At 42.8% G+C, this 23,044-nt stretch overlaps 1 protein-coding gene across 1 annotated transcript in view; it reads right to left on the bottom strand.

Annotated features, from left to right (window-relative positions):
• Positions 1-715: 715 nt before the first annotated feature.
• Positions 716-23,044, bottom strand: part of LOC120978039 (kinesin-like protein KIF14) — a 129,270-nt gene continuing 106,941 nt past the window's right edge. Inside the window, exons 23-30 of the mRNA XM_040406279.1 lie at positions 14,832-14,881; positions 12,656-12,838; positions 10,640-10,824; positions 10,036-10,188; positions 6,469-6,603; positions 4,621-4,701; positions 2,310-2,457; positions 716-1,122 (exon numbers count right to left, since the gene is read on the bottom strand). Coding sequence (XP_040262213.1) covers positions 716-1,122; positions 2,310-2,457; positions 4,621-4,701; positions 6,469-6,603; positions 10,036-10,188; positions 10,640-10,824; positions 12,656-12,838; positions 14,832-14,881 — 1,342 coding nt within the window. The remainder of the gene's footprint in view (positions 1,123-2,309; positions 2,458-4,620; positions 4,702-6,468; positions 6,604-10,035; positions 10,189-10,639; positions 10,825-12,655; positions 12,839-14,831; positions 14,882-23,044) is intronic.

Consider the following 23,044-nt stretch of genomic DNA (forward strand, 5'->3'; position numbering starts at 1 on the left):
AAAGAAACCACATAATGCCCTCCCGGTCACTGATTGTGCTGGGAACTTCTGCAATTCAATGAAGAAAATTTCCAACTGAATAGTCATGCAAAAGCCGCCTGATGATCTACAGAACAGGAAACATGAAGATGTTGGGTAGAGTTTTCCTGCAGATGTCCACTGCACACTGATCATATGAGATAAGAGATGCAAAACTGTAAACATGTGCCCATTTATAGCCCCTCTGGTCATCAAAACCTACCAGAGAATGCCAAGGAGAAATGAACCAGTGCTAGAAGTAGTCATAATAGCATATAAACTTACATATAAACTTCAATGAATCCTTACATATCATAATGGTGAATTAATTCTTTATTACCTGTATATTACTTAGACGTACAAATAAAGTAGTCGATTAATGAGCCTGAAAGCTAGTTAAATATTATTAAAGGGGTAGAAAATATAGGAAAGGACAATACATAGCAATACAATACCATACAACACCATAAAGAGTAAACATGATGGATCAATACCTACAAGTAGTGCAAGAACCTGGCTGAAAATCCCTTTTTCAACTTTTTACAGGTTGTCTCATTCTCCATTTTAAATATTAAATTTATTAGTTTAATGCATTTCCATTGATACATCAAGAAGAGTGCAAGAGTATTTGTAATATTAACGGCATTTTATAAGCTTCCAAGTGTCTACAAATCCACCACTGATCCAGCTGGTCATATTACACCGTTTTCTTTCTCTCAAAGTTCATGTTTTCCCTCAGAAGGGCTTCATAGTTCCATTTTGCTACAGCCACTCTTACAGAGTCTCTGCTTCTGCCCCACATATGAATGCCGAGGTCAGCTCTAGGACCCCCAGCAAATTGCCTATTGTTGGTTTTGAGTAACATCCCGGAATTAAGACAATTAACACCTCCCAGCACCTTAATTAGCCGTAATAAATCTCCTGCTGAAGAATGCAGTTCAGGGACAGCTGCCTCAATCTCCTTCATCACCAGTGACAGGCCAGAGTCTTGTTGGTGGTCGTCAGTCTCCTTGCACAAAGAGGAAAAGGCTTTGGCTGACAGAGAAGCGCTTTTGAAAAAGTCCTCTAAGTCCTGCTTCATTGTCAAAAAGTCCATAGCTCCATCTGTAAAATCAAGAAAATTATTTCAAGTGGTAGAACACCAGAAGTTACACCACTAGGCAACATGTTATAAGTTGACTAAAGATCTGAGAGACACAGATTACATTTTGTAAATGAGTCAGAGGAAATGATTCCTTCATCTTGTTGGCCACCACAACCAGTAAAAGCTTGGTTTTCATTTCTTAAACTACTCTGTTTAAATTCACTGTATATTTCCATCTCAGACTACCACAGCATATCCAAAGGATTTGCCATAAAAGTTTAATAGATGCGGTCCCTACATCTGAGACGTGCATTTAGCTTGATTTCCTAAAACAACCAAACAACTGCATACTGTACATCTAGGCATTATGAGTCTCAGTAACTAATAAGTAAAGCTTAAAGGGTTATTCCATTCTAAGGGGTCAACATACGGTAGATGTTTTCTGTTGCAGTGTTGATAAGGCTCATTATGTGTCATGAACCAAAAGTCTAAGATCTTTCAATTACAATCAGCTTCACTGTGCAGACTGAGACATGACATCTTATCATTCGAGAAGAGGAAACTTAAAGATGTTTTTGCATCATGAATATTTATCATGGAAATGTCTGATTGCTGGGAGCCTGTTGATCACAAGAATGGGAGTCCAGCCCCCCACCCCCCTTCACTGCAGTTGCACAGTGAGGAGGAACAACGGGGCTACATTCAATGTCTTTGGGGCTGATGAAAACAGCAGAGCACTCTACTTGCCCGTTTTCACCAGTCCATAGACATAGAATAGAGCAGCAGGGTGCATGACTACGAGAAGGAATTGAGGGTTCTGGAGCCCCATTCTAGCAATTGATAAGGATGCCAGCAGTGGGGTGCAACCAGACACTTATCACCTATCCCTATGGATAGGTAACATGTCAACTGTGGGAAAACCCATTAAATGACAGGTGACATCTTCTTTGTATTGCAGACAGTGTAGATAATGCTCTATGGATATTTTATATGTTCTTACTAAAGAAAATATTGTACATCTAAAATATGTAGATTTACATTTCTTGAAAAAAAATAAAAATAAAAATGTATACAAATTTAATGCATTATGATAATAAGCAATGTTTCTGCCCTATTGATTAAAGACCGCTTCTGAGTGCTTTATACCATGGCTTCTTGCCCCCAAAGCCTGACCATTTTAGTCACTACGTGTAACTGACCATCATACCTGTCATATATTGCATACATTTGGCGGTAAGTTCCTTCCAATCCATGACAACGTTTCTTAGATGCTGGGCAATTACTTTATAGAAGTAGTGGAGGGAAAGATCCCGGGTAAAATCTTGCTTCTGGCCCTTCATAGATAGGAATTGCATCTGAATAGAAATAGAAATAGAAAAAAACATCAGGAGATAAATAACAGGCGTCTTAAAAAAAAACGAGCCAGAGAGGAATTGTACATTGTCAGTATCTGTAATTACAGCATAAAAAAGGGCCACCAACCTACGGCTCTCCAACTGTTGTTAAACTACAATTGTCAGCATGCACAGCTGCTCAACTTTTCTATGAAATCCCATAAAAGTGAACAGAGCATAAAGTGCGTACCGAACTTTGCGAGTTCAGGTGTTCGGGGTGATTTTATAGTAAGGGAAAATACTATTCTTAAGACAGAATGCTAAAAAAATAAAAAATAAACACCACAACTCACCTCATCCACTTAATTGCACTGCAGGATCTCCTCTATCTTCATTCAGCAAGACCTGCGATGTATGCGATGATGTCACCACGCTCATCACGTTGGAGAGCGCGGTGACATCATCGTGCACATTCCAGGTTCTTTTGGCAGGTCCTGCTGAATGAAGATAGAAGAGACTGCTGCAGCACGATCAAGTGGATGAGGTGAGTTTTTTTTTGTTTGTTTTTTACTCCTAACTGGCCATATTCTTTTGCATTGTCTTAAAAATGACATTTTCCGATATAACCATGTTAGAACGGAAAATAAAGTGAAGTTTAGGTCCCCATTGACTTCAATGAGGTTCGGGGTCGAGTTACACGAGTTCTCTCATCCCCATTGCTGACCCCTGGCATAAAGAATTCGATTTTGACTACTGCACTGTTTTGGCAAGAATTACTGCATACATTGGCAGTCCAGGGGGTGCCATTCATGCCCAGCACCTCCACATCATGACAACATCTCTACTCTCTCTTCCCTCCAAGAGAGATGTCAGAACAGTTGATACAAGTCGATTTCTGCTGCTGCAAAGGTAGAGAAGAGGCATGGCGTAACAGGTTGGATAAGAGAAATACCATCTATAGAGAGGGACCTGGAGGAAACTGGGTACATTATACCTGGGAAGCGGGGAGGAGAAGGGCGATTATACCATGGAAGTTGGACACTTTGTTGACTGGTCATATTTTTCTATTATAGGAGGCAGGGGCACTAAAATAATCCTCCACAAGACTTTGAACCCAAGGCCAGTACTGACTGACCAACTCTAGTTCCTGGGGTGTACAGTAATAAACATGCCCTTCACATCTGTGTCCACAGCTATTTCATGGCTTCGTGCAGGAGCTACAGATCTAGTGCTGATGATGGGATCAGGTCCTGCAAGTTCAGGGTTTGCTTTGAGGAAGGTTTTTCTGGTCTCAGAATCATACAACATTTTAACATAGGTGATGTCTTAGGGTACTTTCACACTTGCGGCAGGACGAATCCGACATGCTGTTCACCATGTCGGATCCGTCCTGTGGCTATTTTGCCGTGGCGCCGGACCGCCGCTCCGTCCCCATTGACTATAATGGGGACAGGGGCGGAGCTCCGGCGCAGCACGGCAGTGCACGGCGAAAGCCGCCGGACTAAAAAGCCTGACATGCAGTAATTTTAGTCTGGCGGCCTTTCGCCGTGCACCGCCGTGCTCCGCCCCCGTCCCCATTATAGTCAATGGGGACGGAGCGGCGGTCCGGCTGCACGGCGAAATAGCCACAGGACGGATCCGACATGGTAAACAGCATGTCGGATCCGTCCTGCCGCAAGTGTGAAAGTAGCCTTAGGCTACTTTCACACTGGTGTTTTGAATTCCATTTGTGAGAATCGTTTCAAGGCTCTCACAAACGGTTCAAAACGGATCAGTTTAGCCCCAATGCATTCTGAATGGATAAGGATCCGCTCAGAATACATCAGTTTGCCTCAGTTCAGCCTCCATTCCGCTCTGGATGCGGACACCAAAACGCTGCAAAACGGATCTGTCCTGACAATGAAAGTAAATGGAAATGGATCAGTTTTCACTGAGACAATATGGTGCAATTGAAAACGGATCCATCCCCCATTGACTTTCAAAGTAAGTCAGGACAGATCCGTTTTGACTTAGACTTTAAAAAAAAAAAAAATGCAAATGGATCCGTTCTGAACGGATACAATAGTTTGCATTATAGGTGCGGATCCGTCTGTGCAGATACAAGACGGATCAGCACCCAACGCAGGTGTGAAAATAGCCTTATTTGTCGAGTCTGTAGAATTTGTGTACACTAAATAAAATTACCCAAAATTGTCTGCATTTGTCCAAGTAACCTTTCAAAGACTGTCCGAGGGGCAGTAAACATTTCCTTACGTCCTCTGCCAACTAATGCAACAAGAAGTGAGACATTGTTACAAGTTATCATAATCATTGTATAATTCATCAAAAATGAACAATCATGGCACATAACATGCTGTTAAAATATCCAGCACCGAGTTAAGACATTTATTTACATAGTATGGTGCCAACTATGGTTCATAGTGTTTAGAAATGTACACGACCACCTAATGTGCCGAGTGCTGGTGGTTATGCAAGGTCAGTCACTTTCTCCACAGCAAGGTTCCTGCATAGTGATGCCCAATCTGTTGCCCTCCCGCTGCGGCAAAACTACAACTCCTATTATGCCTGAACAACCTACAGCTTTTAGGGCATGCTGGGAATTGTAGATTTGCAACAGCTGGAGGGCCACAGGTTGAGCATCCCATTAATACTCTGTTCACAGCAGAGCAGCCAATAGAGATTTCTAGGGAAAGTAAAAAGGGAGTATATTTTTAGCTACCAAGAGGAAGGAGGCCGACTGTGTCCAGAAAACTAAACACTGCAGAATCAAGGGGGGCACAGGGGAGAATAAGGCCATACAATATCATGGCTTTTCCAGATCCTATAGCTGCTTGTCACCAAACGAGTTTCGGGGTCCGAACTTGCCCCTTCCTCAGTTTAACCACTGAGGAAGGGGCAAGTTCGGACCCCGAAACGCGTTTGGTGACAAGCAGCTATAGGATCCGGAAAAGCCGTGATATTGTATGGCCTTATTGAGAGAGGAAAAAGTCTCCAAAACTACTTCTAAATGATCCATTTACTCAAGCGGAGTGATCAACAAATAGGCGCGCGCCTTACTACCATAAAAACTGAGTTGTTTTAGGCTGTCACAAATCACAGCCTCCGATACCATCTCCTAACTCCGCCCCATATTGGAACACGTGGACAAAGCAGATCATTTGATCAGTCTACACGTGACCCAACAGGAAGGTCCTTCATACCAAGTTGGCGTTCTTACCGTACGGAGATATCTTCTGACCTAGGAGGATCGAATTAATGTATGCGGCACGTGGAAGGGTAATGTACTGAATATACGTACCGAATATATCCATAACTGCATGCATCGAATTAAATTATCTACATCGAATTTATGTATAGCGTACCGAATATACGCATCGAATTTATTTATACATTCATTTTTTGATACCCCGATTTGAAATATAAGTGACGAATTAGTGCACTGGAATTCGGGTACTGATTTACAACTGTAGGGGTTATCTATTGACATTTTCATAATATACAGTGCTGCTACTTTTGTCATATAGTTTACACCATTAACCTCTTGTGAATCAGCAGTTTGTGACTGAGCACTGGAATATATTGGTCTGTATTTGCTAAGTTGGAGGACAGCCACAAAAATCATTCACGTACAAATCAGCGCTTCTTCATTAGGAGCTCTCTGAACAGTCTTAACCCAAGACTGCGTATTTTAGGTGTACCTATATGTGTATATTGCATATTTCTTTTTTATATTAGTATAGTATATGTATGTATTTTATTGGTGCCTTTTTATAATTGTGAAAGGTTATTGTTATCTGATGTGGATGATATTACAATTGTAATTCCATTTACATATATAGTTTAATACATTTATTACATTATAAATTAATATTGTATTGAATATCCATTGATCCCAGATAGCCGAGTGCCCCCTAACTATTTACTCTATCCTGAGAATAGTTATTAACAATTCCCAGAACACACCTTTAAACAGATTTTTTTTTAAAGTGAGACACACATTACCATCATTGGCATGGGGGGCTGGGTTAGTACCTTATGGCTCTCCAACCAAGCTTTCTGGTAAAGCCCTTCTAAACTGTAAACTTCACCAACCAGGAAATCAATCTGTTCTAGGAGACAATTTTCACTTCCGCTGAGGAAACACTCTTTTATGCTAGAAGAGATGAACTGGTAAAAAAAAAAAAAAAAAAACACATCGTATTTAGTATTATAGTACATATACAACTGAATGAATGAACAAAAAAAATACCCTCAGTACATCAAAACATCTATGGCGACCCTAAACCCTGAAAAACCATTGCACAAAAGAAAAAAAAAAAAAAAAAAAAAAAACACATTTTACATATCAAATACATACAGTGAACAAAAATATAAAAAAAGCAACACTTTTGGTTTTTTTTCCATTTTGCAGGAGCTGAACTCAAAGATCTTAAACATTTTCTACATACACAAAAGACCCATTACTCTCAAATATTGTTCACAAATCTGTCTAAATCTGTGTTAGTGAGCACTTCTCCTTTGCCGAGATAATCCATCCCACCTCACAGGTGTGGCATATCGAGGTGCTGATTAGACAGCATGAATATTGCACAGGTGTGCCTTAGACTGCCCACAATAAAAGACCACTCTGAAATGTGCAGTTTGATCACACAGCACAATGCCACAGATGTTGCAACGTTTGAGGGAGCGTGCAATTGGCATGCTGACTGCAGGAATGTCTACCAGAGCTGTTGCCTGTGCAATGAATGTTCATTTCTCTACCATAAGCCGTCTCCAAAGGCGTTTCAGAGAATTTGGCAGTACATCCAACCGGCCTCACAAACGCAGACCATGTGTAACCACACCAGCCCAGGACATCCACATCCAGCATGTTCACCTCCATGATCATCTGAGACCAGCCACCCGGACAGCTGCAGCAACAATCAGTTTGCATAACCAAAGGATTTCTGAAAAAACTGTCAGAAACCGTCTCAGGGAACCTCATCTGCTCATCGTCCTCATCGGGGTCTGGACCTGACTGCAGTTAGTCATCGTAACAGACTTGAGTGGGCAAATGCTCACATTCGTTGGAGAGGCATTCTGTTCATGGATGAGTCCAGTTTTTCACTGTTCAGGGCAGATGGCAGACAGCATGTGTGGTGTCGTGTGGGTGAGCGGTTTGCCGACGTCAACATTGTGGATGGAGTGGCCCATTGTGGCAGTGGGGTTATGGTATGTGCAGGCGTATGTTATGGACAATGAACACAGGTGTATTTTGTTGATGGCATTTTGAATGCACAAAAATAATGTGACGAGATCCTGAGGCCCATTGTTGTGCCTTTCATCCATGACCATCACCTCATGTTGCAGCATGATATTGCATGGCCCTATATTGCAAGGACCTGTACACAATTCCTGGAAGCTGAAAACATCCCAGTTCTTGCATGGCCAGCATACTCACCAGACATGTCACCCATTGAACATGTTTGGGATCTTCTGGATCGGCATATACGACAGAGTGTTCCAGTTCCTGCCAATATTCTGCAACTTCGCACAGCTATTGAAGAGGAGTGGACCAACATTCCACAGGCCGCAATCAACAACCTGATCAATATTCATGCTGTCTAATCAGCACCTTGATATGCCACACCAACTTTTCGACATACACAAAAGACCCATTACTCTCAAAAATTGTTCACAAATCTGTCTAAATCTGTGTTAGTGAGAAGTGCTCACTAACACAGATTTAGACAGATTTGTGAACAATTTGAGTGTAATGGGTCTTTTGTGTATGTCGAAAATGTTTCAGATCTTTGAGTTCAGCGCCTGCAAAATGGAAGCAAAACCAAAAGCGTTTATATTTTTGTTCAGTGTATAAAATATTTTTTACAGCACTTTTCCACTTGAAACTCACTGTAGAAATGTACACATTAAGCATGGCAGATAAACCAGGCAGCTGCCATAGAGCCATTGTAGAGAGTAGGCCGGGAAGTTGATTAGGGAAGCAACCACAGAATGTGTCCCAGGTGCTGGGTGGGTAGAGAGGTAGCAAAAAGTCAGTTTGCCTTGGCCAGTGTATTTAGCTATAGTGTGAGGGCAATGAGATGAACCATTGTCCCTGGTGAAAGAAAGGTCTAAGTAGTGCACTGGAGAAGGCCGAGCCATAGGTTGACCCAATGCCCTTTGATACAGAGTTATAAAAACATGAATAGGGCTCCTCTCAATGGGAACTGCACTGTTAGCAAAGAAGGGGTTGGGCAATTGGCCCAAGGGTGATGGAAAGGCCAAGGAGTGGGAAGGCAAACAAATCCATAATCTCCTCGCTTTTAAAACCTGGCACAAAAGGAGACAATTTTTATTTTTGCTATGGACTCCCCCCCTCTTTCCTATGTGCAATGACCAGCAGTTCATTGCCAATGTGTGAATGTCTGAGTCATTGCTATAGGGAATACCAAGATCATTACTCATGTGGTTAAAGTGTAAATTGTGATACTATTATCTATGCCAGGGATCAGCTACCATCGGTACTCCAGTTGCTGTGAAACTCCTACCATGCACATAGTTTGTGAGTGAAATGAGGATTCTGGGAGTCGTAATTTCAGAACAGCTGGAGTGCCGAAGGTTGCTGATCCCCATTCTATGCACTGTGTATGCAAAAAAGGTTATGTATAGGTAAGAAATAGTTAGCTGGCAGTCTTGGTAACAGTTGCTGGGTAATGGACTGGTCCCATTTTCCCCTGGTTATTGCAGAGCAGTTTGTAAAGTGAAGCAGGGTTGCCATTTTCTCCTTGCTTCTCTTCTACTCATCTCTGGCACTCCACCCGCAGGCCATCATGCTGCTGGCTGTGTGGGAGGAGCGCTGAAAGCCCAGGAATCAGCCAGCAATGCGTTATGTGGGAGACTGTCGTCAGGGAAGCAGATCAGTATTTGTGTATTTTTTTCTCTCTTTATTTCTTTCTTTCATGTAGCTGGAGAGGGCATTGGCGGCCAAAGGGGGACACAAGGAGGACATAACTGAGGGGGCACAAAAGTGGGCATAACTACACTGAGGGGTAACATATCTGGCCATAACTACAGTGAGGGGCCACAAAGGGGAACATAACTACTGTGAAGGGGCATAAAGGTGGGCATAACTACAGTGAGGGGCCACAAGGGAGGACATAACTACTGTGAAGGGGCCACACTAGCATGTGCACGCACCCCACAGCTGGGAAGGGGGTCTAGATCCATCTTCCATAAATAGCAAATTTCCGATTCTGAAACTTTTTAAAGGGGTTAAGGATAGCCCAAGAGCCACAGGGCTGGAACAGTGGAGAGCAGGCAAGTACAGACTACTTTACAGGGACCACTAGGAGTGCACTAGGTGGGGCTGAAATTTAAGGATCCATTTCTGGCTTTGGCCAAATAGACTTCATACATTCCACTAACAACCATCTTCATGCAAAGTAACACATTTGTATGCAATTTTTTATACTGAAATATTGAATACTACCGCTTAATAAATCAATATGGAGCACTGTTCCTTTTTATAAGAGAGAAGTCTAAATTGGCCATAGAAAGGGAAATGTATCTTCATTATAGTATCCCAATTCTGTGATTTAACATAGACTATTCCAGTACCTCTGCCTGTTCCAGGCCACATTTTTCATCCGGACTCATGTTGGGTTGCCTAGTGATCGAGAGCTGGCCAAGCAAACGGGCAATGATGGTGATAGATTGGTTAATCTGTTTCTTGGACTTTTTCAGCATTGATGTAATGTCACTTTCACAGCCCTGGGTAAAGAAAAGGATAGCTGGCATGAAACCAGATATTTGCAGCCAGCCCACACATCAGCTTTATCTAAAGAGTTCAAAATCAAGGTTACTTTGTATTACTGCAACCCTAGAGGTCAGTAGTATATTAACACAGACTAAAATTAAACTTCATAATTCCGATTTTGTAAAGAAGGGGAAAAAAAGTGTCATATTTTGAACCAGGGATACAACGTGAAAAAATGTTGCTATTACTGCAATATGCGACGCTGGTTAAAAACTAAACCTTGCCATCTTCTTTCTTGCTCACAGCATGTCAAATTTATGAGCTGTTCTCTTAAACCGTCCTTTTTGTTGTTTTATTGCTGGCCATAACACAACTCCTTTCAGAGCCATGGAAACCAAAAATAGTTTGCCCAGTGATGTGACTCAATAGCGCCTACAAAACAAGGGGGTGGGGGATGAGACGTACATGTAGGAGAAATGCCACGCTGCCCCCCAGCTTCTTCACTTCAGCAATTAAGTCCTGTTTGGGGTACGCTGCCTGGGTGTCTGGAGCACCGAGTAAGCCATCAATCAGTCGGACAGAAACGCTCATGTGGTTAAAAGCAGATGAGATGGTTATCAGATGTCGCTGGATGCTCACGTCACCAAGTTCTACAAGAAGAATACATTCATTAGCATATATCCTGATGAAACTGGCCACCACTTGGGTTACACAATAGCACACACAAAAGGAATTAAGGACTGTGGAGATTTGAAAGTAGTAATGAATGCACAAATCTTTATTTCAGGGCTCTTTCACTTCACAGTAACAAACGAGCGGCAAATTACTTGCCAATTCTTCATTCTCACATCAGTGTTTGGTCAGCGATTTCCATCAGAGATTCCAGCGAAACCAAGTGCGGCTCTAAACACAAAACAGGAGCAGATCTTTCCCTTATTCCTTATCTGTGTGGAGGCTCCTGGTCTGGGCTCACAATCACTGACATGTGAATGAGGCTTAACTTGTAGATCATCAAGTACCTTCCCACATGGGCCAATAACTGGCCAAGTGAATGGGGGAAATTTGGTAAAGTTTTTTTGGCACCACATCCTCTCTTTAGAGCAGGGTTTCTCAACTCAGGTCCACGGGACCCACCTACCGGTGAGGATTTGAGAAGATATCACGGAATGAATACCTGTGGAAAGTCCTGATGCATGGCCACCAATTATAATCACCTGCTCAATACTAAGGAAATACTGAAAACATGACTAGTAGGTGGGTCCCGGGGACCGGAGTTGTGAAACCTTGATTTAGAGGATCAGATGTGCTTTCAGCAAAAGATAATTTTTATGTTAATTGATCGCCAGACCCTTTACACAGGCCAATTATCGGAAACAAGTGTTGCTTTTGGACGATAATCAACTTTTCAGTCCAATACCAATCAACTACCAGCCTCGATCACAAATTGCAATTTATTTCAATTATTTTACTTCTAGCACTGTCATATTCTGCAGCGCTCTACAGACATAACTTGTGGTTCCCAACGAGCTCACAATTTAAGTTCCCTATGAAGTATGCAATTACATTTTGCCAGTGTTCTTTTCTTTATAATAGGTCCTGTCATAAGGTCAACTCTGGTATTACAACTCTGTTCCATTGAAGTGAATGGGGGTTGACCTGCAATGCAGACAATTCCGATGGACAAGTAAGGTGCCAGTTTTGGAACAAAGAAGCCAGTTTTAAATCAAACAAACTATAACTACTCATTAGAGATGTCCAAGATTGGGACTGGGTCTTAAAAAGCTAAATGCTCCACCTGTACATGAAAAAAGGAGGTGAAGCGGCAGGTATTAGTAATTTTGCCAACTGTTGTTCTAATACTTAATGCGACAGCAGGTCTACCAAATTCTGCTGACCATACCATTCACTTGTAAAAAAGCGTATGGCATGATAAGCTGAATTTGGACCATCATTTGCCACTTTCCACGAGCCTTAGGGAGTATTTTTTATTTTTTTTTACCTAGTACATGTTCTCAAGAGCAGCAGCCTGCGCAAACAGGTGATCCATGCCCTTGCTGATGAAACTGAAACATCTTGCTGTTTGTTAATGGCACAGCATTTAAGGAAACGGTATGGCCATTAATGAAAAGTAGGTAATAAGCATCAAAATCATGTGATAGCTTCCACGTCTGCCAACACCCCAACTATTGAAGTAACAGATATAGCTACTGCTGTGGGTTCTTCCAAGCCATCTCAAAGTTTACTGGGCAATCAGAGAAAAGAAAGAAAGAGGGTAAAATCGAGACCAAAATTACAGGATAGTTGTGCATAAATGGGGTTCTTCATTATTGCCAATCCTGTTGTATGACTGAACCCTCTTCCCTATTCATCCTATGTAGGTATATACATAAATTCATTCTGAGCCTCAAAGACATTCTCTTCATTTCCAAAAGCATCAATGTCTCTCAGCATGAATGTTGCTGTGGCCTGATATTTGCTCACCAAGTTGTTCATACGCTTGTATAACATCATTGCTTGATGATAAGATTTCATAAAGGTCAGTAAGCAGTTGAAGAACCAAGTCTTGAGAATGGTCATCCTTGCCTAATAATTCAACCTCAGATGTTACTAGCTGCTTGCAGACTGCAGAGAAAATAGTACTCGGGACAAAGGTATCGGTGTGCACTGTAAGACATTAAAAACATCTCTTGGTCAAGAATAACTAAAAGGTTCATGGATATTCATACACCGTGAATAGAAAAAAAAACCTTTGCATTGTTCATATCCCCTTAGGTATTGTACTTATGTGAAGCCTCTTTCTTCAAAGCTCACCAGTGTGTGCCACAGACCTTTCCTTCTCCCTAGGCCTCATGCACACGACCGTGGTGTATTTTGCGGTCCGCAAAACACGGATGGCGTCTGTGCACGTTCTGCAATTTGCGGAACGGCACTGACAGCCTTCAATATAAATGCCTATTCTTGTCCGCAAAGCGTGGACAAGAATAGGAGAGGTTATATTTTTTTAGCCGGGCCATGGAACCGAGCAACGGATGCGAACATCACACGGAGTGCTGTCCGCAACTTTTGCGGCCCCATTGAAGTGAATGGGTCCGCATCCGAGCTGCCAAAACGCCGGCTCGGATGCGCACCAAAACGGCCGTGTGCATGAGGCCTAATTCACTAACTGGAATTTATAAGTCCTATGCCGTGTAAATAGATACAGTGAAGCTGCAGACCAGTCCAGGTCACTCGTTCTATCGGCGCCAAAACTCATTAGATGTAAGTTGGCTGAATCCACTATCTAATATATATGGAGACAGTGAAAACTTGGCCCTTAATGGCAAATGTTAGGGGAAAGAATAATTTCAACAATCACAATGCTTTATTCCTACAGGATATAATCTGCTATCAGATAAGTTGTATTATTTTATTTCCTTCTACCCACTGAGAACACATCCCTGCTCTTATAAGGAGAGTATGCATGTGCATGGAGGTGTCGGAACGAATAGCAATCAAATAAGTGGTAAGCCAACAGCTAATATAAGTGTATGTGAACTAAACTCTGCTAGCTAAGAAAACACTTATCACTCGTTTCCTCTTACAGTGCACAGATTGCCTGAATAAAAAGTGACTGCAGAGGCTGCTGTGATCACAGGATTTTATTAGCTAGCAATTTTACTCTACAGCAAGCTTGCAATTCCCTAATTAGTGGACAAGATATATTAGTTATTTTAGGTATATATTTCTCACTATAGCTCTAAGCAAGTAAATTGTTGAATAAATTAAGTGTCCTGCTACTCTGTCCCATATTAAAATGGATGCAGAGTGCAGCATGCAGGTATATGGAGCTACCAGGCCTCATTCTTTAACTCTTGATAGTACAAGCAGTTCATACATTCAGGTTTACAAATGTGTTTAATTAGATCACTGGAAGAGAGCTTTGACAGATTTTCTTTCTTGCTGAATTTGCCAAGACACTGAATAAAACCAGAAAATACATTTTATGTGAATGATTGTCATTTAGATATTTAGAATTAAAGAGCCTCTGTCAGCATGATCAACCCCATGCACACAGTTTAAACCAGACATACTTGATCATGGTTGGATCAGGTTGATCATGCTTATAAAAATAATACCTTTCCTTTGCCTATATGTTAAATTACCGCAGATATATCTGCGTTTTATTCATATGCAAATTAGTATGTTGGGGCATCAGGGGGAGGGGCTGAATCCTTGGAGCACTGCTTTTGTACCCCTCTGCTTTGCACACTCACTCTTCCCTTTGACAGGGCTAGACATTGTCATGCTGAGGGCAGAGCTGTGTCCTAGCCAGTGGTGGGCTAAGGAGGATGGGGGGGGGGGTTCCCAGAGCCCAGAAGCAATGAGAGCTTCCATCAATACAATAACTACAGTGAGGGGCCACATATCTGGACAAACTACTGTGAAGGTTGTACAATGAGGGCAATAGTACTGTATTTATATATTTTTTATCATTTATTTTTTTAACCTAAAAATGCAATTTAAGTAGGTCATTTTCTGTTTATACGGTCCCTTTATGCCCCAATGAAGGAGTTAAATCCAACACTTGTGAGTATAGACTTACTGCAATGGGCTTCACGTCTGATCCTTAAACATACAGTACAGCGTATCATTTGCATAGAAAATGTAAAAACATTACCTTTTCCAATAAGTAAACCAGAAGTCTGCCGGGAAAGTGAACTTCTTCCTCTGAAAAAAAAAAATAAATAAATAAATAAATTTAAATGTGCATATAATCAAATATGGACCCAAGTGTGAACTGCATGTTACATTATGTATCAAAGGGTCCCACCATGTGAGAACCGGTCCTTCCTAGTTTGATCAGGACCTAGCCTTCATCTTTGCTATGGGTCCCCTGTCCATTTTAAACTAATATTTATCGTACTGAGATTTCAGAAAAGTAAAATTGGTGATTTTCAAGAGGTAGATCCCTGCCCAGCTCCAAGACACAACACTGTTGATCATAATTTCCATGGCTGAATGTCAACAACCAGATGAACAGGGCTCCAATTATATATCAGTTCTGTACTGTGTACTTAAAGGGCTTGTCCCACAATATTTGACAGTTTTCAAACCAGCACTTTTATCTGAATAAGTTTGTAATTCCATGTAATTAAACATTTATTATAGCTACCGAGTTAGTCACTGTAATCTACCTGTACAGTATAGCGGCACCTGCTAATTTCTCTGTCCTGCTCAGTTCTATCCTTCAACTGCCACTAGCTGCAACAGACAGGACCTACCTCCTGAGCTGCCAGCATGAAATAGATCTAGCAGAACAACGAGAGCAACGTATGACGAGATCTCTGGATCCATGTGAGGTATAGAGCTAGTCCTAGCTTTGTCATGTATGATTTTTTTAAATTGAACATAGGATAACACTTTCAACAGTTGGTCAACAAGAATAAATCTAAGCAGCTGCACACCGTTTAGCTTCACCCTACTGAGCAGATTTATATGTATTTTTACCCCTTTAAATTGCTAGGGATCCCAGATGCTGCCACCACTGTCGGTCTACAGGACATGTCTCCAATTTGATACTTATCAGGGAAATGTTGGAGCCTCTTAATACTTCTGCATGAGGACAAAGAATTCCAGATGAGAGAGAGATATATATATTTATTTCTATATCATCTGGAATTCTTTGTATATCTTCTTTATATTCTGGTGAATAAAACACAGAATTCCTTTTGCTTGTGGGAGTACCGTGGAATCTTTGTACTATATTTCCAGGAACTTGGATTGTTTCTACAGCCGCTGGCTTCAGTCTTCTACATTTTTTTTTTGCAGAGCTGCCTACATTTTACAGATACATTAGGTGTGTGGGAAGGTTTTAGACCGGGTCTCCTGAGATATTCCCAAAAAATTACCTACATTAGCCAATAGAAGCCTGCAAGTCTTTCACTCATATCCCAACTGCCATACACACAGTTTTACTCCAGGTTTCCATAACAAACCAGCCATTTTTCGTCCCTGCTGTAGGTCAGCTTGAGGCTAGGGCTACACGACGACAGTAAGTTGCACGACACATACGGCACAACTACACTGCTGCATGTGTCGCATCAATGTTGAGCGACAATTTTTATAATGATAGTCTATGGTGTTGCACTGCGACATGCAACATGCTGCGAATGTGACGCGACAGTTGCAGAAAAATCCGTCGTGTCACATGTCGCAGTGTGACACCGTAGCCTATCATTATAAAAATTGTTGAGACAAAATGTCGCGCAGCACATGTCATGTAGCCCTAGCATTAAAGGGGCAGGGCACTGCGGAGGTCACTGTTAAGAGGGCAGGGGCCACTGTTAAAGGGGCAGCTGCTGTGGAGGTCACTGTTAAAGGAACAGGCCCCGTGGAGGTCACTGTTAAAGGGGCGTTTACTGTGGATGTTACTGTTAAGGGGGCAGACCATGGTGGAGGTCACTGTTAAAGGGGCAGGGGCCACAATTAAGGGGGAAACTTCTGTGGCAGTCACTCTTAAGGCAGCGGGGTACTGTGGCGGTCACTGTTAAAGAAATGGGTGCTGTGGAGGTCTCTTAAGGGGGCAGGGAACAGTGGAGGTCACAGATAAGGGTAAGGTCCCCTATGGAGGTCCGTGTTAAGGTACGACGTGCTGTAGAGGTCACTGTTAAGGGTGAGGGCACCTAAGGAGGTCACTGTCAAGGGAGTGGGGTGCTGTGAAACTCACCGTTAAAGGGGTGGGCTGCTGTGAAGGTCAAAGTTAAGGCGATGGGCTGCTATGGAGGTCCCATTTTAAGGTGGCAGGGCACTGTGGGGGGGGGGGCAGTGTTAAGGGGTGGGGGACTGTAGAGTTCACTGTTAAGAGGGTGGGGTGCTGTAGAGGTCACTGTTATGGGTGATACTGTCGATATCTTGACACACACGCAAACATTAAATGAAATAGATTAAATATACCTGTGCAAAGCCGGGTCCTTCTGCTAGTATATATGAATTTCTGCCTCTCCGCCCTTTATATGTGGCCAAGGGACTCAACCGATGTGCACTAAATTTGGCACATATGTACATCAGGTGTCCGGGAAGGTTCTAGACCGGGTCTCAGCTCTCTAGGACGTACCATTTCTGAGATATTCCCAAAAAATGTAAATATGGCACCATCACATGACCTGCATTAGCCAATAGAAGCCTGCAGGTCTTTCACTCATATCCCAACTTCCATACACATTGTCACATGACCCTTATCAGCCAACTGAAGCTTGCAGGTCCTCCAGTTTCAACATACACAGGTTTCCATAACAACTCAGCCATTTTTCTTCACTGCTGTAGGTCACCTTTAAAAAGGGGCAGGGCACTGTGGATGACACTGTTAAGGGAGCGGAGTGCTGTGGAAGTCACCGTAAAGGGGGCAGGTTGCTGTGGAGGTCAACAGTTATGGGGGCAGTCTGCTATGGAGATCAGTGTTAAAGGTATTGTTACCTGGATTTTGCCTATAGAGCTGTGGACTTGCGCTGCAAGATGTCCACTAGCACGTCTGCAATATACATACCCCATAGCTCTCAGTGCTTTTATTGTGTCAAAAAAACAACACTAATATATATATATATATATATATATATATATATAGAACAAAGAAGTAGGACTGCACTCCAAGATAGTGATAAAATCAGCAAGTGGTTTATTCACCCATAATATGGCAAGTCTTGCGACGTTTCGGCTCACAAGAGCCTTCCTTGAGGAAGGCTCTTGTGAGCCGAAACGTCGCAAGTCTTGCCATATTATGGGTGAATAAACCACTTGCTGATTTTATCACTATCTTGGAGTGCAGTCCTACTTCTTTGTTCTCTATACCATTGGGGATTGCCGTTACCCTACGTTGGACCTTGCACCCACATGCTGGCTGGTGCTCCCACTGGACTTTTTCATCTATCTATCTATCTATCTATCTATCTATCTATCTATCTATCTATCTATCTATCTATCTATCTATCTATAGCGCAAGTAAGGTGCCCAAGGGGCTGTTACTAAAGTTTCTGGTACCCAGCCACGCCCACTGTAAAGGAGCCCAGCATCGCCCACATCCTCAGAATCTCCTCCTTGTTCCCTGACGTCACAAAGTTAGAGCGCCGTAATCTCGCTGCTAGCGCATGCGCAGTTCGTTCCGAGGCTGATGCCAGCACAGGGAAGGAACACTATGCCAGCACTCACATGCAGAGTACTCACGCATGCGAGATTACGGTGCTCTAACTTTGTGACATCGGGGAGCAAGGAGGAGATTCGGAGGATGCGGGCGGTGCTGGGTTCCTTCACAGTGGGCATGGCTGGGCACCAGAAACGTTAGTAACAGCCCCTTGGGCACCTTACTTGCCACGTTTACATACATAATATATATATATATATATATATATATATACACATACACATATACATATACATATATATATATACACACACATCGTTTTTTTGAAACAATAAAAGCACAGAGCTATGGGGAATATGTAACACCCCAGAGTTGTGTTACTAGACTCCACTACCCCGCTACTATCTCCTAAGAGCCTTTACCTTGTCATCTGATATGATTTTACATTATGTCCTTCACAAATGTGCATAAACCATGTTAAAGGGAATCTGTCACCTGCTTTTACCATTTTAAGCTGGCATCATCGCTATGTTGACTAAAGTACCTTATTTCCAGCTGTGCTGTCTTCATTATTGCATAGTCTGTTCATTTGTGTGCCTTCAGCACCATCTAGTGACCTTTATCTGTAAGTGCATCTTTTGCCTTGTTAAGTTATGCATATTCATTAGGTCACCTGACTTCCTGCTCACAGTGCTTTCTGGGAAAGAGACAGGCTCCTGCTTCCTTTTCTCTTCACCTCATGGAAGGAGCAGCTAGACATTGTGTGTCTCCTACTAAAGCATAGTCGGTAAGGGATTAATTCATGTTTTTGTATTAGTTTTGTGTACATTGTACTGTATACTCAGTTCTTGTATGTTCATTTTCCTATAGTTTACCTTATCTACTGCCGGTTAATAAAAACCACTTACTACAGAAACAAGTCTCATCTTATTAACTAGTAGAATGGTGATATCTGCCTGTTGAACTGCATATAGACCCCGGGGGTACATGTTGTGAGAACAGGACAGTAAACGACGACTTCTAGCGAGAGAGACGCACCTGACTACACAGAAGTCTGTTACGGTCCACGCAATATCTGCAAACGGACACTACAGCGACTTCTATACAGTCCAGTGCTGCAAGGGTATAGCCGCTTCAAGCAATGTAGACACATTTGATTGCATACTGTGACCGCTCTCTAAGCACAGCGACCGGCATTCCACAGCACAGTAGTCTCCACGCAGTTAAGTGTCTTCACCAACACCATGTCGCGTAGCACAGTATCAAGCTACAAGACAAGATCAGGGAAGGATGGTTCCACCAAGTCCTCTTCTGTTAGCAATGCAGCCGCCATTGCCCGCGCAAAAGCAGAAGCCGCGAAGGTCAAAGCAGCCTTTGCCGAACAAGAAATGAAGATAAAAGAAGAAAAGGTCCTCTTAGATGCGAAGCTAGAGAAACTCGCCGTAGAAAAAGAAACGGCAGCTGCCATAGCTGAAGCAGAGTTCTTGGAAGCAATGTAATACAAGAAAACCGGAAGTCACCACAGCGTGCTTAGCCAAGAACTCGGCCAGCAAGATCCTGTACAACGCACTTCAGAGTACGTCCGTCAACACTCTAGACCAAACAGCAATGCTGATCTATTCCCAGGAACAGAAGACGTCACCTATGCCACAAAAGAATCATACCGTCCAAAAGAAAGAGTCACGCTCGGAACCCAGGTCTTACAAACAAGAGAGCCCAGAGCCACGTGACAAAACTCCAGCTAACTTCCCTGCACACCGAGGAAGCCAGCTTCCAGTCCAGCCTGCAGAGCCACCTTATCCTACAAGACGGTATGATATGGGCTGGCCTAAGTCAGAGACTCCATACAGGTATGATCGCCCACCACACTCTCACTGTGACTTTCCACCTCCAACCAACCTTAGTAGTAACCAGAGCACAATAGACTTTGCCAGGTTCTTTACTAAACGTGAGCTAGTTACAAAGCGACTGGCGAAGTTCAGTGATCGCCCTGAAAACTATAGAGCATGGCGGGCCTCCTTTTATAACATTACAAAAGACTTGGGTCTGTCACACAGTGAGGAGATAGACTTCCTTGTAGATCGGCTTGGAAAAGACTCTGTAGAACATGCCAAGAGAATCAGGGATATTAATATAAACTACCCAGAGATTGGCCTAAAAATGATCTGGGATAGACTTGATGAATGTTATGGTTCTGCAGAGGTCATAGAGGACGCGTTGTTTAAAAGAATTGACGAATTCCCTAAAATATCTAGCAAAGGGTTCCAGAAACTTAGGGATTTAAGTGACCTACTGATGGAATTACAGGTTGCCAAAGCTGAAGGGGATTTACCGGGGCTTGCTTTCCTCGACACTGCCAGAGGTGTCAAACCGATTGTATTAAAGCTTCCCCACAACCTGCAGGAGAAATGGGTCTCCCACGGGTCAAGGTACAAACATATCCACAATGTGCCATTCCCTCCCTTCAGTGTGTTTGTTGACTTTGTAAGGCTAGAAGCTAAATATTCTTAATGACCCTAGCTTTGATCTATCACAGTCTTGTGCCACTCCCTATGACCACAGACCACACAAAGGATCAGTGGCAGTGCACAAAACTAACATTTCACCTGCAGATTCTTACAGGCATTACAGCTCCGCCAGCCACGAAACAGTCAAAGATCCTGGTAAGCAGTGCCCTCTACACAAGAAGCCACACCCTCTTCTGAAGTGCAGAGCCTTTAGAGAAATGTCCATAGGAGATTGCAAAGCCTTCCTCAAGGAGAACCGCATTTGCTACAAGTGCTGCTCATCAACATCACATATTGCCAAAGACTGTCAGGTTAGTGTAAAATGCACAGAATGCAACAACTCAGATCACAACACGGCCCTACATCCTGGGCCTTTCCCATGGACCTCATCACAGAGTAACAGTGCCAGAGAGCATGGCGGGGAGGAAAGTAACTCTGAAGCTAACCCACCAGCAGTTACTTCACAATGCACTGAAGTCTGTAAAGGACTCATAAGCGGCAGGTCCTGCTCAAAAATCTGCCTTACAAAAGTATACCCAAAGGGCTGCAGAGACAAAGCCATCAATGTTTACGCTATCCTAGATGACCAAAGTAATGCGTCCCTAGCAAAATCTACTTTCTTTGACATTTTCAACATCAAAGGGCCTAACACTCCTTATTCTTCTCTAAAGACTTGTGCGGGTACTGTAGAAACAGCGGGGAGGAGAGCTAGTGGCTACCTAATTGAATCCATAGATGGTAAAACGTGTCTTTCCTTACCAACTATTACTGAATGTAACCAAATTCCTGATAATAGACACGAGATCCCTACACCAGAGGTAGCCATACATCATCCCCATTTACAGCGTATAGCCCATCTCTTACCAAAACTCAATCCTAACGCTCAGATAATCCTACTCCTAGGGAGAGATATCTTACAAGTTCATAAAACTAGAGAACAGATTAATGGCCCACATCATGCTCCTTATGCCCAAAGGCATGACCTAGGATGGGTCATAGTAGGAGATGTCTGCTTAGGAAGCATACACAAACCAACCTCCATTAATAGCATGCTCACAAGCACATTAGATAATGGACGTCCCTCTATTTTCCAACCATGTAAAAACAACTTCCTCATAAAGGAACTGCCACATAGTACTCAACTACCTTGTTCTTTCATAGACTCTGTAGACCACGACATAGCTTGTGACAGTGACGAAGACCACTTAGGTTGCTCAGTGTTCCAAAGGACCAAGGAGGACAATCAGGTAGCAATGTCCCACGAAGACAGATTGTTTTTAGAAACCATGCAAAAGGAAATCACTAAGGATGAAACAAATAGTTGGGTCGCACCCCTTCCCTTCAGGCCTCAAAGACAACGGTTGCCTAACAACAGAGAGCAAGTCTACAGACGTTTTGTCTCTCTAAGACGTAGCTTCCACAAGAAGCCAGAAATGAAAGATCACTTCTTTACTTTCATGAGGAAAATATTTGAGAATGGTCATGCTGAGGTAGCTCCCACCCTTAAAAACTCAGAAGAATGTTGGTATTTACCCATATTCGGGGTTTACCACCCAAAGAAACCAGGTCAAATTAGAGTAGTGTTTGACTCTAGTGCTAAATATGAAGGCGTCTCCCTAAACGACATCCTGCTCTCAGGTCCAGATCTTAACAACAAGCTCCTAGGAGTACAGCTTCGTTTTCGCAAAGACTCTGTTGCCTTCATGGCGGACATTCAGCAGATGTTTCATTGCTTTCTCGTTAAAGAGGAACACAGAAACTTCTTAAGATTTCTTTGGTTTATTGATAATGACCCCACAAAAGATATCGCGGAGTACCGCATGCTGGTACATATCTTTGGTAACAGCCCCTCTCCTGCATTTGCAACTTATGGTCTCAGACACTCTGCTCAGGAAGGCGAACTAGAATATGGGTCAGACGTCAGACAATTCGTAGAAAGAGACTTTTATGTAGATGACTGTCTAAAATCACTACCAACTGTTGATTGCGCAGTAAGTCTCCTTAAAAGACCTCAAGAAATGCTTGCATGCTCAAATCTGAGACTCCACAAAATAGCCTCCAATAGTAAGCAGCTGATAGAAGCATTTCCCTCTCAAGACCACTCAAACGACCTACAGAGCTAAGGCTAGTTTCACACTTGCGGCAGGACGGATCCGACATGCTGTTTACCATGTCGGATCCGTCCTGTGGCTGTTCGCCGTGCCCCCGCTCCGTCCCCATTGACTATAATGGGGATGGGGGCGGAGCTCC

Source organism: Bufo bufo, chromosome 8, assembly GCF_905171765.1.
Source record: "Bufo bufo chromosome 8, aBufBuf1.1, whole genome shotgun sequence".
Classification (NCBI taxonomy): domain Eukaryota; kingdom Metazoa; phylum Chordata; class Amphibia; order Anura; family Bufonidae; genus Bufo; species Bufo bufo.